The sequence below is a fragment of the Alexandromys fortis genome, unplaced genomic scaffold, assembly GCF_014885135.2.
Source record: "Alexandromys fortis isolate MF-2015 unplaced genomic scaffold, M_Fortis_MF-2015_v1.1 scaffold_150, whole genome shotgun sequence".
NCBI lineage: Eukaryota > Metazoa > Chordata > Mammalia > Rodentia > Cricetidae > Alexandromys > Alexandromys fortis.
Window position 1 is genome coordinate 461,063 of NW_026068027.1, and position 18,315 is coordinate 479,377.

General features: G+C 46.1%; 1 protein-coding gene across 3 annotated transcripts in view; it reads right to left on the bottom strand.

The window, feature by feature from the left end:
* Positions 1-18,315, bottom strand: part of Vwf (von Willebrand factor) — a 148,847-nt gene that overhangs the window by 22,938 nt on the left and 107,594 nt on the right. The window contains exons 33-40 of one of the 3 annotated variants that reach the window (XM_050164059.1): positions 17,846-17,889; positions 17,395-17,572; positions 10,620-10,840; positions 9,139-9,331; positions 8,613-8,954; positions 5,962-6,161; positions 1,694-1,796; positions 1,175-1,249 (exon numbers count right to left, since the gene is read on the bottom strand). In XM_050164059.1, coding sequence (XP_050020016.1) covers positions 1,175-1,249; positions 1,694-1,796; positions 5,962-6,161; positions 8,613-8,954; positions 9,139-9,331; positions 10,620-10,840; positions 17,395-17,572; positions 17,846-17,889 — 1,356 coding nt within the window. The remainder of the gene's footprint in view (positions 1-1,174; positions 1,250-1,693; positions 1,797-5,961; positions 6,162-8,612; positions 8,955-9,138; positions 9,332-10,619; positions 10,841-17,394; positions 17,573-17,845; positions 17,890-18,315) is intronic. The other 2 variants (XM_050164058.1, XM_050164057.1) reach the window with 2 other exon arrangements.

The window sequence follows — 18,315 nt, forward strand, 5'->3', positions numbered from 1 at the left end:
AGAGAGAGAGAGAGAGAGAGGGAGGATAGGATAGATAGATAGATAGATAGATAGATAGATAGATAGATAGATAGATGATAGAGATAGAATAGATAGATGATAGATAGATAGATAGATAGATGATAGATAGATAGATAGATAGATAGATGATAGATAGATAGATAGATAGATAGATAGATAGATAGATAGATAGATGATAGAGATAGAATAGATAGATAGACAGACAGATAGATAGATAGATAGATATAGGATAGATAGATAGATAGATAGATAGATAGATAGATAGATAGATAGATAATGGATGACAGATGTCATATAAATGTCATGTTACCTCACATAGACTAATAGTATCATTTGCAAAGACTTGAAGCCTTTCTGCCAAGTCTGAATTCTCTAGATCTCAGTTTTCCCTTCTGTGTAGTGGAAACTCTAGTTTACCAGGTCAGCCTGGGGATTTCATGAGCTAATGGAAGTACAGTCCCTAGCACATTATAGAACTGAAATTTGTCTATAAGCTGGGAGACTGGACCTAAATGATCCCCTAATTTTCTCTACCACTAACATTCAGGAGATCTATTTGATAATATTGTTCTCAAACCAGATTGAACCCCCTATAAGATTTGTGTTGATATCTGATCCAATTTCATCAGAATAAATCAACTTCCCAGAATTCTGGCTTCCTGTCTAGTCTCTTGGTCTTTCCCTGGGCCTCTCTGCTCTCCCTTGAAGATCCACCTTCGGAGCATGAATTAATAAACATATCTGATGGGGCAGATATGAGAACGCCATTAGCGCCCTGCCATGCAGCCACGCTACTGTCTCTGACGCCCCTGAATTACACGTCATTCACCACCATCACTGCCCCTGCCCCATACGCAGCCATGTGCTGAAGGCCTTCCCCATAGCTCACATCCTCAAAGTCTCACTGGAAACGTCTCCTGGCAGTGTGGCATTTTCCTCGGCAAAGCTCTGTAGCTCCGGCAATCACCCCCCCCCCCCCGCTGTCATGGCTCTTAATCTCACAGTCAAGCCACTCTGAAAGAAGCTGTCGTCTCCCACCCCCCTCACATACCCTGTGACTAAGAACAGAGCATTTTCGGGTATCTATGACCTGACCCACTTGGGGCTGGACTGGGGTCTGGACCCTGGAGGAATTGGCTGGGTGGACACATACCGCACTCATACTCTGGGCAGCACCTGTTTGCACTCTCCTTGAGGCGAGCCACTTCACACGGGCCACACGTGGGAGCTGGGGGAGAAGAACAGACACAAAATTCAGGGGAAAAAAATCAACTACGGCCCAGACTAGAGAATGTTTGCAGTTCTCATTCACAGAAAGGTAGCACAGATCCCTCATGGGATTCCCAAAGGATTGGGACCATGGGACCAAGACAGGATGCTGGACAGAATGAGTCTTCACAATGGGTCTTGCTAGCATCCTCAGGATTTCCCTCCCGGGGCCTCTGAGTCTGATGACAGCACTGGGTCATCATGGATGAAGGACAGGGGGAGGTACAAGAGCATCTGCTCCAGGCGCCAAAAGGGACTCCTGGTCTCAGCAAATGGAAATGAGGTCTCTTCAAGAAAAACACATCCATGTGACCTTTACTTGGATTGGCCTATCATGACAGGGTGGCTGGAGGCCCATGGAGTCCTTCTTCCTGCAGGGACAGCAGACATCGGCCTTGCTTACCTCTGGCTGTGGGGCACGGCTGCGCAGTGCAGTTGACTTTCCTTCCACTGAGGCACACACAGATCTGACAGGGCTGATGGTCTGGGACCCAGGTCTCCAGGAGCTGAGGGGAAGACAAAGTTAAGCAGGGGTGCAGGACACTGTCGTCTGAGCCCCAGGATCATGGGAGTCAGTACTCCCATCAATGGCTTGGCTTGCTCTCTTGAGGGCCTGGAACATGGGCCATGAGGCAGGTGGGCCAAAGGGGCAGCCTTGCTTGTCTACTTGAGTTTGCGCTGCTTGTAAGAGGACCCTGTCTCAGAAAGAAACGTGGCAAATAGCCAAGCCGCTGACTGTTAGGAGGATGGAGGAGAGGAAGCAGAAAACCACAGAAAAGCAGGAGAGGGGTGGGGTGTGTACACCTGTAATCCCAGCCCTGGGGAGACAGTGACAGTGGGATCTGGAGTTTGAGGCCAGCCTGGGCTAAATATAAGAGCTTGAATCAAGGAAAAAAACGAGGCTTGGCATAAAGGAGGAGAAGGAGGAAGAAGAAAAAGAGGGAGAGGAGATAGAAAAAGAGAAATGCAAACCAAAAGAAAGGAAAAAATGAGGCTGTTCTAGATGTTATTTCAGGCCAAGGCTTGGAGTCCCGGGAAGGTGCACAGGGCACTGGCTCCCTTCTGGGGCAGGAAGCTGAGAATGACAGCCGAGAAGGAGGGAGTCTTGCTGTGATGTTTCTGTTCTCTTTTATCCTTACTCATTCTAAATGCGGACCTCAGCTATCTAAAGAATAAAGCCCTGTCCAGCGATCAGAACGTGGTGCTGATAATGCGGTGCGATTAACCTCCCTCCCACCAAGGCACGCGCAGACTCCACAGGGCTGACGGTCTGGAGCCCACCATCGAAAAGATACCCCAAAATGAGTGTACAAATTATTCCTCTAGGACTTTTCACCTTCCTGGGAAGCTTTAGCCAAGCACACTCAAGGCAGGACACCGAGTCAACTACCCCTGGAAAAGCCAGTAAGTTCAGCCCCTGGAGACGCCACCAGTCTGACTGCAGCAACTATGCCAGCAGGGGGCGCTATTACACAGGCCCAAGCTGTTTGCAGGCTGAACTTTTCATCCACAGAGTCCAAATCAAGGCGCAGAACAAGTATAAGAACAGCTGGATTTCAAGATTAAACAAAGGGGCCAAAAGAACAAGCTGTAGAGAGTATGGGGTAGGAAACCAGAAGTGCTCAAGGCCAGTCAAAAGACACATGTCGCCATTCGCCACCCATTAGAAGTTGCACGGTTCACCATGGAAGGTGCCAAAGGAATGTAGCCCTTAGCCCGAGCCTGAGCTTCAGAGCCTCTGGAGAAAGGAGGTGCCAGGCCAGGCCACGGGCACAGGGTAAAGGATGCATGTCCCCCTGAGCTGAAGGGGTACTCTGAATATCGCTGCACCAGCAGCGGCTCCAGGGAGAGACCACAGCCTGTGCGGGACTCCAGACCCCATCTGATCCTACTACAAAAGCTCACATCTCCACGGTGCATTCTGTAAAACAAACAAGAGCTATGGAAACTGGTAAATATTTTCCCTCTTCCCGGGGTATAGCAGATTTAAGCCCCGGTTATTTCCCTGAAGGAAGGTTTTCTGGGCTTTCTGTTTCAGTCTAAAAATTCATTTAATGGAAATGTTCTTCATATTAGATTTTCATTCTTTCTCGGCTTTAAAGCGGATGCTGGGAACACAGGTGGCTGGATACGCGCTTGTTTTCTCCCATTTAAACTCTATTTTCTGAATAACTAAAACCGGCTGTGTTCTCGTCAGAGGTTTTGATTAATTCTATACTTGATTTTTTTTTTCAAATATAAAACCGCTCTTATGTCCAGAATCATGTGCTTTTTGGACAGATCCCTTAATGCAACTCACATGCCTATTCCAATTTGTTGTGTGAAAAGTGAGGAAAATAGAGGGAAGGAGAAACAGAGTCAGAGAGGAGAGGGGGAAGAGAGTGTTGACCACACCAAGGTTACAATAAAAGTCACACGTTTCCTGCCTTTGGGACCTGCAGACAGGTGACACTCACGGAGCCAGGAACACTCAGCTGGAGAGCTTACTCCTCACCACAGGGGGCCAAGGAAGAGGGCAAGACCATTTCTGCCTTGGAGAGGAAGCGCTTTGTGCTTCACACAGTTTGGAATGACCACTGGGTGAGTGTTAACGCTATACACAAACACCTCAGAGTCGCCCGCCCACCCCGCAGGAGCCCTGAGGAGCAGGGAGTGAAATGTGAAGTTTTGCCAACTCACTCAGGGACTCTTATGTCCCTGGACTTAATTAGCTCAGCAATTTGAAATATGGTAGACAAGTATGTCTGGGGTTCTTCCCCCTTCACCTATTCATGGTGAGAAAAAATGGGGCTCATTGGGATGAAGTTCAACTACTGACCTCAAGCAAGAGACCCTACCCAGTCCCCAGCACTGCTCACATCAGTGCCCCTCTCAGCGCAGGTCCTCCATGGTCCTCCTGAGGTCCATGGCAGAGCTGGGACAACGCAGGATGACCTGGTGCCATCAACAGCAGTCCCATCCATATAGCCCATGCCATATGAACCTTGGACTTCTCATCCATTAAATATGACATGTGATAATGACCCCACAGAGACTTAGAGAAAAATCAAAACTGATCTATTACCTGGTTTACAATGTCACGGACAAAACAATGGACTTTTGATTGTCTTTATTCTCTTTGGTTGGCTAGCTTTACCACAACTTCCACCAGCTGTGACTAAATACAGGGGTAAGTTACCCCAGCTGGGACATTAAGGAAAAATGGTTCTCTTGCTGAGTGTGGTGGCTTGAAAGAAAATAGGGAGTGGCACTATGAGAAGGTGTCGCTTTGTTGGAGTAGGTGTTGCCTTGTGGAAGGAAGTGTATCATTGTGGAGATGGGCTTTGAGGTCTCCTGTATGCTCAAGCCATGCCCAGTGTCTCAGACCACTTCCTGTCACCTGCAATTCAATATTTAGGACAGACACTTGGCTACTTCTCCAGCACCATGTCTGCCTGCATGCCACCATGCGGCATCATGATGATGATGGACTGAACCTCTGAAAATGTAAACCACCCCCAATTAAACGTTTTCTTTTATAAGAGTTGCTGTGGTCATGATGTTTCTTCACAGCAGTAGAAACCCTAACTAAGAGAGAGAGAGGCTGGGTATGTTAAGTCTTGCAAGCACATTCCCCTTAACTGGGAACCAAATAGGCTTCTATATCTACCATGCTTGATGAAGTCACTGACAATGATAAAGGATGGGGCCATTATGTACCTTATCTTGTAAATATAGGGGTTATCAACTTAGAAGAGAAAAGACCACTATCATTGACCAATGGAAGAGTTGATAAATAATATCCTCTGGAAGTGTTATGAGCCCCCGGAAAGCTAAAAGAATTGGCAACTCAATGAATCCCAAGCAAATCATCCCAGGAACAATTGCAGTAAACGTGCTTCTGAATAACAGAAAGGGCAGGTCGTCAGAGTTACAATGAGCTTCAAATGCCAAGCGCAACATCAAACCTGTCTCTACAAGCTGGATCCACAGGAAAGTTGACTCAGCAGGGTTCCTTGAGGGCTCTCTCTATTTAGAAGCAGGGTAGGTTAAACTAGCATCTTCTGATAGAGCCTGAGTTCAAAGGATTTTTTACGCGCACGCACGCGCACACACAGATACACACACACACACACAGAGAGAGAGAGAGAGAGAGAGAGAGAGAGAGGCATGCACACACAGACACATGCTTCATAATCAAATACGTTAAAGAAGCAAAAACCTTCTGAAACATTCGCAGTGTGCATCAGTCCACTAAAAGCAATAAAGAACCCCCACATTGAGGAAAGGTCATGAACTCCTCATCTGTACCCCTTAAACTCACTCAGTCACGGGTGGCTACAGACACTCTGGAGGAAGAGAAACATGTCTTTAAAGAACATGAAGATAGCATACAAAGTACATAGTATGTCTGAATAGTGGCAGACATCATCTTATGTTATTTTCTCCTTCCTTCCTGAGTTCCTATATCACTCTACATGCATGAATAAAAATAATATTAAACGATATGCTAACACTTTGGTGTTTGGTCCCACAGCTAATCCATGGGAGACCCAAGAGGTATGCTCTGATCTGTCTGAATCCAGCGCTGGTAGGCATGCAATCTTCCTAGTCCTCTGATTCCATAAGAGTCAACCCTGCCGTGGGAAATGGAAGGGCCAAGCCACTGAGATGGAGATGCCAGGCTCCTACCTGATGTCGGACTCCATCCTCCCCAACACACTGAGTGCAGGCCTCCTCGGGGACACAGCTGCCATCCAGCATGACTTGGTGTTGGGGACAGAAGCAGCCTTCTGAGGGGTGGTCCCCACAGGAGCTAGTGTTCCCGTCACAGTGCCGAGGGCAGCCACGCTCACAGTGGTTATACACCAGGGACGGTGGGCACGACATAGCTGTAGACAGAGAATAAGGTCATTCTCAGTGGCCTACACCAGCCAGAAGCAAAAGAAGCATCCAGAGTGGCCAAGCATCCAGCAAACTTTCCAGAGCAGACACGATTGGTCTCCCCCAGTGTCCACTCTCTTCACCTTCCACTGTACTAGAATCCTTGCTTCGGCATGCGACCGCTCAGAAAAACAAATACAAAACCTCCTTTGTGGTTGTGTGCATTCACATGACTAAGTTCTGACCAATTAGCTGGGAGAGGAAGGAAGTATCCTATCGGTGGGCCCCTGCAATCTATTTTACTTTAGAAAGACAGCTGTGCTGGTCTGGGTCTGAAAAAGCCTGGGTTAAAACAGGTCTCACTGAACATAGCGGACAATGAGGGCTACTGAGACCTCAAGAACATGGGCAATGGGTTTTTGAGCCTACTGCACGTATTGGCTTTGTGGGAGCCTAGGCAGTCTGGATGCTCACCTTACGAGACCTGGATGGAGGAGGGTGGTCCTTGGACTTCCCACAGGGCAGAGAACCCTGATGGCTCTTTGGGCTGACGAGGGGGGGGACTTGATTGGGGAAAGGGGAGGGGAAGGGGAAGCAGAGGTGGGGAAGCGACAGAAATCTTTAATAAATAAAAAAAATGTTAAAAAAAAAAAGAAAGACAGCTGTGCCTCCTTCCTGTAGTTCCAGTCGGACCCTGCACTTCATACCAAGAGCTGCATCTTCAGCCTTGGGAAGATGACCAGTACCAGTGATGCCACCTCCCCCTGATCATCTAAATGACAGGAATTCTTACTTTCTGCTACTTGCAGCCAGCTATAACCCCAACCAATAATATGAAATCTCTGCCATTCTTTCTTTGGAATACAGACATATCTAAGACTTTAAAAATGCTCTTAAGAGAAGCCACTAGGAAACTCCCTTCACACATTATAACCTGGCTGGACAAACTCACATGGCCATATTCACATAGCTAGTGGTGGTTTCCAAAGGCTTAAAGCACAGGGGTTATCTCTGTGGGCGCAGTAAACACTAAGGACGTGCACAAAGCAAGTAAACATAGAAGGTGCTTCCATAATACAGACCACAGCTTCTGCCTGTTGGTCTGCAAGCGGGTAGAGTGGAAGCCATATCATCCACATGGACATGAAAACCTGCTGTGGAATATTATTTTAACTATGGAAAGATGTGTTGCATTTGTTTATGTTATAGAATATTACTTTAACTGTGTAAAGATGTATTACATTTGTTTTTGTTGCATTTATTTAATTATGAAAAGATGTGTTGCTATTTCACCTTGCCTGCCTGAGACACCTGACTGGTCTAATAAAAAGCTGAATGGCCAATAGCTAGGCAGGAGAGAGGTTGGCTTTTTTATAGGGCAGAAAATTAGGTAGGTGGAGTAGACAGAACAGAATGCTGGGAGAAAAAAAGCAGGGTCAGGTAGGTGCTATGAAGCTCTGACCCGAGATGAACGTAGGTTAGGATCTTTCCCGGTAAGCCACAGCCTCATGGTGATACACAGATTTAATAGAAATGGGTTAATTAAGATGTGAGAGTTAGCCAAGAAGAGGCTAGATATAATGGGCCAGGCAGTGTTTAAATAAATACAGTGTCTGTGTAGTTATTTCAGGTGTAAACTAGCCGGGGAGCCGGGCAGAGGGAAGTGGCTTGCAGCTCCCTTTACAGCTGGTAGCCCTAAAGAAAAGGCCTGGTACAATAAAACCCAAGAACTAAGAAATGTCTGAGGAGGCAGGGGACTAATCTGGTTCTTTATTCTACTCTGCCAAACCTGAGGTGCGGGAAGACTAAGAGAATAGCCCATCACTAGATGAGATGCCCAAGTCCACAGCTCCTGGTCAAGGATGCGGATACTCTGATGTATGGACTCTGAGACACCAACATGTACAGAAAGTCAATGATGCCACTTGACATAGAGCAGGATGTTGGTGTTGTGTTCATGCTAGCAGCTTGCGGTAATAGAATCCACATCTGATTCCTGCTGGTAGTCTGTGCGTTTCAGATGATAAGCAAAGGGTAGGCTCAATTAGGAAGGCTGCCTTGACGGGGTCTACACTAGCATTTCTCTTGGTAAATCAGCAGTTCTGAGGAGCCAAAAGACAACATGCTACTCCCACTTCAAAAGCCTGCCCAATGGGTGCTTATTCCCCATTGGTGAAATTTCAAATTCTATGCTACTGGTTATACAATACTTAGCTGATATCTACCTGTGTCTAAAACACAAAATTCACAACTATTTAAATTAAATGAATACACTTTTATCTTCATAAAAATTCTGCATTCAAAGGGCTTCTATATCTACAGTCTTGTTTGAGCCTAACTGGAATCCTAAGAGGAAACACTCATCTTCATTAGGAAAATGTGAATCTGAAGACCAGAGAGTGTGAATGATCACATACTTGAACTGTTTCCAAGGTTGAGGGAGTGCATACGGGACTCACCACAGAAGTCAGGTGTCCTCCAATTAACACAGACTCCATTGGTCCGACAGAGGTGGGCATAAGAAGCAATCACCTCGCACACTCGCTCCTGGTGGCAACTGTCTTGCTGGCAGATGGCATGGAATGTGGCTGGAGCGAGGACCTTGTGGCACTCAGAAAACAGGGCTGAGAGGAGGACCTGGCAGCGGGAGCTCTCCGAGACAGGACACTGCTCCTCGGGAACAGGCTGGCATGTGTGCCCTGGCTGCTGCACTGTCCATTCCTGGATGAGCCTTTTCCAGTCGGTGGTGACCGTGCCATCCCTCAGCATGAAGTCATTGGCCCCATTCTCATCACAGATTCCTAGAGCAACAAAAAGAGACAGGAGTGCCAAACACTTGGCCCTTCTCCACCCTCAAGGATGGTCTGACCCTCACCACTGGATGCTTGAAACAGGATTCAGTAATATAAGCGCCAACCTCCATACATCCAGGAAGCATGGCTGGGTTTACAGCACAGAAGAGGAGTGGAGCAAGCACCTCCTTACCACAGAGACCATACATCTTCGAAGCAAAGGTCTTGGGGCTAAGTTGCAGTTGGAATTCATTGTTTTGTGGAGTGAATGTGAGGATGTGGCCAAGATGGTTGAACCTGACTTCATACATGATCGCACCGTAGATGCTGACTTCCATGTCTCCGCCCACGTAAGGGGCAGGGACCAGTCTCCCATTCACTGCCATCTGCTCCAACAAGAAAAAGGTCACCAATAGTTCTCACGCATCAGAAGCCACAGGGCTTCCCTCTTGCTTCTTACTGAAGCTACTGGGAGTCTCTGCACTCACACTCCTCTGACTGCAGAGCTTAGCCCATGCCTGATGTTTGTCAGCAGCTCTTGCTAAACAAAGGGGCTTTGGAGAGCTTGGCAGCCTAGACCACTATAACAACACTGCGCAGGCAGCACAGACCACTATATCACTGTGGACAGCTCAGACCACTATAACACTGTGTGGGCTGCACAGACCGCTATAACACTGTGCAGCAGCCCTGACCACTATTACACTGTGCACAGACCGCTATAACAACACTGTGCAGACACTGTGTGGACAGCATGCTCCTGAACCAAAAAGCCCAAGGCTCCAGGAACCTGATCTGTGTACCTCAGTATGAAAGATGACCCCTTTCCGATAGGCCAGGGAAACTGTCATTGCACCAGCTCCTGGGGCAGGGTCTCCAGAAGGACGCACCTGCCAGGATGGCTGCAAATCCTTCATATTAGCACAGTGCCTTCCTTCTGAAGCCCCACCAGAGAGCATATCAAGCATATTAAAATGTACTCACATTCTGCAGCAAATGTAATTTTGTTGTAAGAATTTTGGAAGGGTTTTTTTTTATCACTCTGATTTTAAGATTTCTTTGGCTATGACTCCTCGTTTGATATATGACTAACTCTGATTTCTCAGCAATTAGTGCTCGTACTCAGGAATCCTTACCAAGTGAGAAAATCAAGTCTACAAGTTGTTTTCACACCATGAAATATTTATGATTTACAAATGAACAAGTAAAGACGTTGGCATAACATAACCTTTTGTAGGCATTTAATCAAATATTCATTTATAGCGGTTTGGCAGTCTCCTCTCTAAATTTTGAAGTCATACTTTTTTTGTTGAGGCCCTAAATATTTTCAAAGGCCCTGATTTAAGCACTAAATATTTCCGTTTGGAAAGACCCCAGGCCTTTGGTACTGGGCTCACAATGCCTACTGTGTCCATGGTCCTGGTGCCAACCCAGCTCCTAATCAATGCCAGAAACTGGGACTAAATTCATAACTTGCTATCTAAAACTGATCCGCTCTCCCAAATCTGGACTTAGAGCAATGTGAAATCATGCCAAGACTAGGGAGATGGCAAGGAACCCCTCTGAAGGAGAAAGTGCCCTGCTAGTCGAGGCAAAGCTGACTCCCAGCACCATGCGGTTTTTCCTAAAGCTCCGCTCTGCCCGGCCATGGACCCCAGAGCAAATTCATCTCACCTCCATGTCACTGTGCAGTCCCACAGAGAGGCCAGCATGCTTCACTTCAATGGACTTCATGCAGGCTTGCATGGCCCCAGGGCTGCAGGCCCCATTGTGGAGAATCACCTCCAAGTCCTGCTCTGTGTTTCGAAAGAGGACGTAGGAGCAGTTGCCAGTCAGCTTGAAGTTCTGCCCATCGAAGGTGACAATGTGCCGAGTGGAACTGCCCGTGCACACACCTGAATGGGGAAAGCAGACGATGGATGGAGCCTATCCAGCCCCCTCATGCAGGCCTGCAGCAATGTGGCCAGGCTGTGCCCAAAGTGAGCCGGATGCTCTCCAGGTGAACCTGGCCAAGGGAACACAGTGATGTTCCAAGGGCGCAATGTCATGTTGAAAGCTTGAGGCACCGAGCAAGCTATTCATGACCTCGCTGAAAAGAAAATTCACCTTAAGACTTGTATCCCTTCATCTAACAGTACCGGTTGCCACAGCGACTTAATCCCGCAAGAGATTACATGAGAGAAATATTTCCTGGGCCAAAATAAACAATTGGGTCTCAGAGCTCACTCAGGGAGCCACATTCACGTATAATCAGCAGATTCTCAAGGTTCCTACTAAAACAGTATGTGAATGCTAATCACTGGGCATCCACATAAGACGACTGGGGGATGGGGGAGGGCCCCACTTTGAGTGCCCCAGTGCCACTGATCTGGAAGAAAATCTTGGACCTAAATGAGTTTGGAGATGAGTTTTTCATGTGAATCATGGCTCATTATAGAACGAATGAACAAAAACCAAGACATGAGAGGAAAGCTCAATGAGACGCCACCCACACCCCTTACTCATAACCAGGCCGGAAGCACCATCGAAGGTGATCATCAACACGGCTTGTGACTGGCAGGGTTGGCTGCACCATTCCTCAGAGCTGAGCAGCCTCCATGGCTTTCACTCAACGTCCCCACGTCCGTAAGCATTCATCAAGTAACAGACGGAACGCCACAGTCCTGTGGGTACCCATGCTGCTAGGGTTTGGGCACATGTCCCCCAAAACATTGGCTGCTGGCTGGTGGCCCTGCTGGAAAGCAGTAGGATTTTAAGGGGTGTAGCTGAGTAGAAGGGAATCGGGTTTTTTGGGGTGTGCCCTTGAAGGGAACATAGCACACCAGTCTCTTCCTCTCTCCTAGCCATGAGGTGAGCTTCCTCCTCTTGCCGCGTGTTTCTGCCAGTATTTCCCTCACCGAAGTCCCAAAATAAATGGAGCCTGGCAACCATAGACAAAACCCCCAAAACTTTGAGCGAAAGTAAACCTTTCCTTTGATTTTAACTTGTGGTATCAAGTATTTTGCCATAGTGGTAAGAAAACTGAAAAACATAATCCCCCCAGCTCTGCTGTTAAAAGCATTACATCAAGGCAACAGCCTCGATTACCAATGACAACGTGTTATTAAATCACAAGACAAAGACTGTTAACCAAAATGGCTCTATCCACCATCAGACCAACTGTGACACGGTAAGTTGGAGCCAAAGGAGCTCCGAACTGAATTGTGTTTTGCCGCTTGCTTGTGCAAGACCCTGGTTGAATACTGGACTTCAGCAATCCCTCTCCTATCCCTCTTGCATGATGGGACAGCAATCACTACTTTTGGGGACTGTCATGAGAGCTGGTGGCAATCTAGACTAAATGCCAACCTGATAGTACGTGACATGCATATTCATGTTTCACGGATGAATCTGTTAACCTTAGGACTAAGCTAATGCCACAAATGAAATTCAACAGCTTTTAGTCCTGACATCTCAGTGTGAGAGGCTTCCAGAATCTGAGTGACTTTTGTTTACAGAATACCAACTTATCTTTCAACAAACCGTCACAGAGTACTCCAGTTTGCTGGCCAGGCTTCCAGGCTTCTCTCTCTCTCTCTCTCTCTCTCTCTCTCTCTCTCTCTCTCTCTATCTCTATCTCTATCTCTATCTCTCTCCATCCCTCCCTCCCTTTATTTCCTTTACTTAATTTTTTAGGTTTGTACAGGTATTTTGCCTGCGTGTGTTTGTCTGTGGTTGCCAGAAGTAGTCCTCTGGAAGAACCCCAGGTACTTTTAACCACTGAGCCATCTCTCCAGATCCTACTACCAGTTGTAATGAGCCATATAAATTAACAAACTCCAATGTTCAAGACACAAGAAAAGTTAAAAGAAAACTTCAACTGAAGAATGAGAATCTGAGACCTACATAATGTTATCACAAAACTACAAAATATTTTTTAAATATACCACTCATAAACATATTCTAGAATCCATTTTCTCTCTCCTCTCTTCTTTTCTCCACATCCTATTATCTCACTGCCTCTCTACATAGCAGAGAAGAATCTAAAACCAAGCATTTTGTTAAAACTATAGTCTGGGTATCAAAGAATAACGGACACGCATTACAGATGTCAACTGACAAGCATAAAGATTGATAGAGATGCTGGGAGCTGGAGCCGGAGCTCAGTGGTACTGGGCTTGCCTAGTGCATGTGAGGCCCCAGGTTCCCAGCACCAAAACCAGGGGAAGGAAATGGGAAGCTATTTGGCAATTGAGAAGCAACACATAAAAAATATCAAAGAGGGAAACTGGGGACCTGGAAAGACATTTTAAAGAGCGCTGAAACACCCCGAAGATGTGAAATTCTGCACACACATCGCTAAGGAAATGACTTTCCCAACTGGTTCATTGAAAGCAAAAAAAAAAAAAAACCCAGACAGAAACAGATCCACACAATGAACAATGAAGACAGTGACAAAGTCTGTAAGAATGACTTTGAAAATCAGGAAGTAAAAATCCCAATAGAGACTCTATCTCAAAAATGTCATGGAGAAAAAAACTATGACATGATATGGTAATTTAAATATACTCAAAAATTTACAAAAAAAATGAAAACTATATTGAATATTTAAGAACTAAGAAAAGAAACAAGGCCAGGCAGGTGGCTCTTGCTGCCAAGCCCAGCGACCTGAGCTCCAGGCCCACGGCCTACATGGTGGGAGGAGAGAACTGACTCCCTACGCTGCCGCCTGACGTCCACACGTGTGCCACGGCATGTGGGATCACATTCACAGACTAAAACACATAAACAGAAAATGCAAGAAAAAGTCAGAATGGAGATAGATTTTTTTTAAAGTTGATTGGTCTCAGGAGGAAGAAACGGATAAGATCAAGTCAAAAAAGAAGGCCCCAGGGGCAAGTGGACCACAATGAAAACTGGAAAGAGAAACATTGAACAAAACAAGAAGTCAGCATAAGAGCGAAGGGGGTGCAGGAAGGAAGCAGGGAAACCAGAGAGGAAGTCAAGACCGCGTGGGGATGGAGTCCTTAAGAGGGATCAGAAAAGACATGGCATTTAAAGACTTGGTCTGACTCATGAGAAGACTCCGGACCACAAAGAAGAACCAAGCCTTAATGCTGCCAGCACGTGACAAGTGTCTGCAAACTTTCACCCACATCTGCTGGCCCTGAGTAAACCTAAGGGAAGGGTGGAAAGGTAATGGCAAAAGTATTCAACTTCTCCCGAGATGAGGCGTGGAAAAGAAAAAAATTTAGTATTCAACTTCATTTTTTTGTTTTGTTTTGTTTTTTTGTTTTTCGAGACAGGGTTTCTCTGTAGCTTTGGAGCCTGTCCTGGAACTTGCTCTTGTAGACCAGGCTGGCCTCAAACTCACAGAGATTTGTCCGCCACTGCCTCCCGAGTGCTGGGATTAAAGGTGTGCACCACCACCGCCCGGCAAACGTATTCAACTTCAAAGATCAAGAAAAAAGTCCCCAGGTATCACATGAAGATATCCAATAGTTCACAGAGTGAAAACCAAACCAAAACAAAACACAGAGCTCGTCAGTAGAATTCTCAAAAACAATATACAAAGCCATGAAAGCCCTGAGTCCCATTCTCCAACAAGAAGGCAGAAATGAATCAAGAGCAGAGATAGAGGGGAATGAGACCAGGGAATAACATCCATGTGGGCAAGCCACAGAGTAGTTCAAACCCGTTCTTAAAAACTGCCTTTCCAATTAACAGATGATTAAATGAGGGAAAAGAGGGGAGGAACTTCAAATCCCCACAAATGCATGTGTGGTAAAATTCATCAATATGAACAATCACCCTATTTGATAAATACAATAAAAATAAAACTAATTAACAGCATAGCCACTGAAGGGCAAAGGGAGGGAGCTAATGTAAACAACTTGGGAAAACCAAATCTCACTCTGAGACTCAGTGCAGCAAGGACGGCACACAAATGCTTTGGCTGGGGGACTTGTTCTTCATACAGACTCTAGAGTGATAATACGTGCATGCTAGAATTAGGACTGGATGATAAGATCCAAGATTTATGCTGTCTGAGAAAGATCAAGTATGAAAGATGCCAAAAGGACTCAAATCAAATCAAACAGATGCCCAAGAGCCACAGCTCGGACCAATGAAGCAAGAAAACAACTGATGGTAGCCAACTCTTACACAGAGTAGAGAAAGGCAAGAATCCACGGCATGGCTGCGTGAGCACAAACAGTTATTCTGATTGATTAATTAATTAGTGAGAGATGTGAGAAAGTTCTTTTGACAGAATTCTAACTAACATATATGGTGTGGATGATAGGAATTGAAATCCCTCCCGACTGGACAAATAGTACCGAAAAACAAACCAACAATCATCAATGGATGCTAGAACTGGGGGCAAAGGCCAATTTCTGTAGACTTTGTGAATGCTATCACTATGTACAATGAATATCCACCAACAGAACTGTTTTAAGACAGACTTCTAAAATCAGAAGGAGCTTTCAATTTTAAAGTATTTAATACCCCCAATATAGCTTTGTCACTTGATGCCTTTCACTGGTGGGTACAAAAGGAGGGGGTATTGGTACTAGGCTGAGACTGTCTTGACAGGATAAGTCCTTTGTTGCCCCTTCCCTAATAGGGAGAAATGGGAGGGCCACGTCCAGTAAACGGGACTCTCAGGAGGCAGGAGCTAAGTTTGTGTCCCAGTCAGTCATAGGGAATTCAGGACCAGTATCTGATTCTTGCCTGAGGGATCTTTGGGTCACACGTGGCCAGACCGCAAGAGGACATTTACTGATGTTTGAGAAGAATCAGTAGCTCTGTCCCAGAGGTGGGATAAGGGCCAGACTAATCTTGGGGACTGGATAGGAGCTAGGAAGGATGGCCAAGGGCTGTGTTCAAAGTGATGCTTTTCCCATCCATTTGCATGCAAAATTCATGAAGTCATTGCTTTTTACTGCTGAGTAGTACTCTAATATGTATATATTCCATACTGTCTTCATCCATTCTTCCATTGAAGGGCATCTAGGTTGTTTCCAGGTTCTGGCTATTACAAACAATGCTGCTATGAACATAGTTGAGCATATACTTTTGTTGCATGATAGGGCATCTCTTGGGTATATTCCCAAGAGTGGTATTGCTGGGTCCAGGGGTAGGTTGATCCCGAATTTCCTGAGAAACCGCCAATGAGGACTACTGAGAACTCAAGAACAATGGCAATGGGTTTTTGATCCTACTGCACGTACTGGCTTTGTGGGAGCCTAGGCAGTTTGGATGCTCACCTTACTAGACCTGGATGGAGGTGGGTGGTCCTTGGACTTCCCACAGGGCAGGGAACCCTGATTGCTCTTTGGGCTGATGAGGGAGGGGGACTTGACTGGGGGAGGGGGAGAGAAATGGGAGGCGGTGGCGGGGAGGAGGCAGAAATCTTTAATAAATAAATAAATTTAAAAAAAAAACAAAGTGATGCTTTCTAAGAGAATTTCTGTCAAAGAGAGAAAGGACTCTGAAGTTGAGGGATTCAAGATGGACTGAAGACAAAGGCATCAGAAACTTTGTGAAGAAATAGCAGCCGTCCAGGCCTGGGAACAGAAGCAGGACTTCAGGAAAGCCTCAAAAGAGCTCATGCACAGTCCCATGTGACCTTCTGAGCCCATCCATCCCCTTCGCTGTGCTCCCAGCTATGAGAGAAGCTGTCCACACTCTTTTCCCCAAAGGCAGGCAGTAGCAGCTGCATCTGGGTAGGTATCTAAACTCTAATGGAGTTCCAAGTTTCAGTTATTACACAGCCACCTAGTTACCAACTGAAACTGTCAGACCATAGAATTCTTTATGAATAAACAGAGATGGCATGGACTCTGAGACATTTTCATCTAAGACAGAAGGGAAATGTTCGCCCCTTACATACATCCTAAAGGGCAAGTGAGATTGCGAACCACCGCCCTGATGGCATCCTACCTTTATGTCTGTTTCCATTGTTGAGAACAGATCATCACAGAGGCCATTTCCAACAGTGAGGCAGAGGGCTGCCCCTCCCTGATGAGTATTCACCAGGTTTACAGGGGATGGACCTGGGTCCAGCTCTTATACCAGGCCACCTGATAACATACAGTTGCATGCAGTCCCATCCAACTATAGGAGTGACTCGGGAGAAGGACTCTGGAGATGCCTTAGACACGCTGCTATACTTCTGACATCCCAGTGATATACATTCTTAAGGATTGATTCGAAATGGCCAAGTTGAATTAGAACCTCAGAAAAGCAAGTCTTCCTGTGGTACTGGGAAAATACATCTGTCTATGGTTTTCCAAGACTCTGTGAAACACATCCAGATGCCATTGGAGGGAAGGAGGAAAGGAAGGACAGGGCAGGAATGTTGTGAGGCAGGGGTACTTCCACCTGTCCCCTTCCACAATGTTGCCTACACAGTGAGTTAAAAACCTGCTCCTCTACACAATATAGACTAGCGAAATGAAGGACTCACAAGGGCAAGTCCAACGGCAGCCACAGGTCTCCTCCACTCGAATAGGGGACTGGCTGTTCGAACATGAAGGCCTGGGTCCATGGTCACAGTTGACTCTGTGACTCTGCAGCAAAGTCTGGCCATTTGGCAAGCAGGTCACTGTATGGCATTGATCTGGCAAGGTCCAGACATCCCCAGGCTGCAAAAAGAGAAAACAGATTTGAGAAAGGACCAAGATGAGTTGCACTAAATCTAAATCCACCCACCATGTCACTGTCTGCCTCTGAAGATGGGCCAGGGCTGGACCACAGCCTTACGTTAAGGAGGCTCTATGTGAGATTTGCCTCAAAATAGGCTAAAAATAAGCAAGAGAATGAGGCTAAAACCAACCAGGGTAAAACTAGTCAATAAGAACAAAAGCCCCCAACATATACTTCTGACCTTTCCCCAAAATCAAAAGGAAGGGACTTACCTTCTTCTCATTCCCATTGTCGTCCACACAAACTCCGGAAAACCCTGAAACGGACATAGAAAAACTTGAGTAATCACCTACCACCAAGAATTCTAAACCATTCACATTTGCTAGTCAACACACAACATCTGCTAGTCAATGTACCATATCTGCTAGTCAATGCACAACATCTGCTAGTCAGCACACAACATCTGCTAGTCAATGTACCATATCTGCTAGTCAATGCACAACATCTGCTAGTCAGCACACAACATCTGCTAGTCAATGTACCATATCTGCAAAACAACACATGACATCTGCTAGTCAACACACAACATCTGCTAGTCAACACATAACATCTGCTAGTCAACACACAATATCTGTTAGTCAATGCACAACATCTGCTAGTCAACACACAACACCTGCTAGTCAATGTACCATATCTGTAAGTCAACGCACGACATGTGCTAGTCAACACATGACATCTGCAA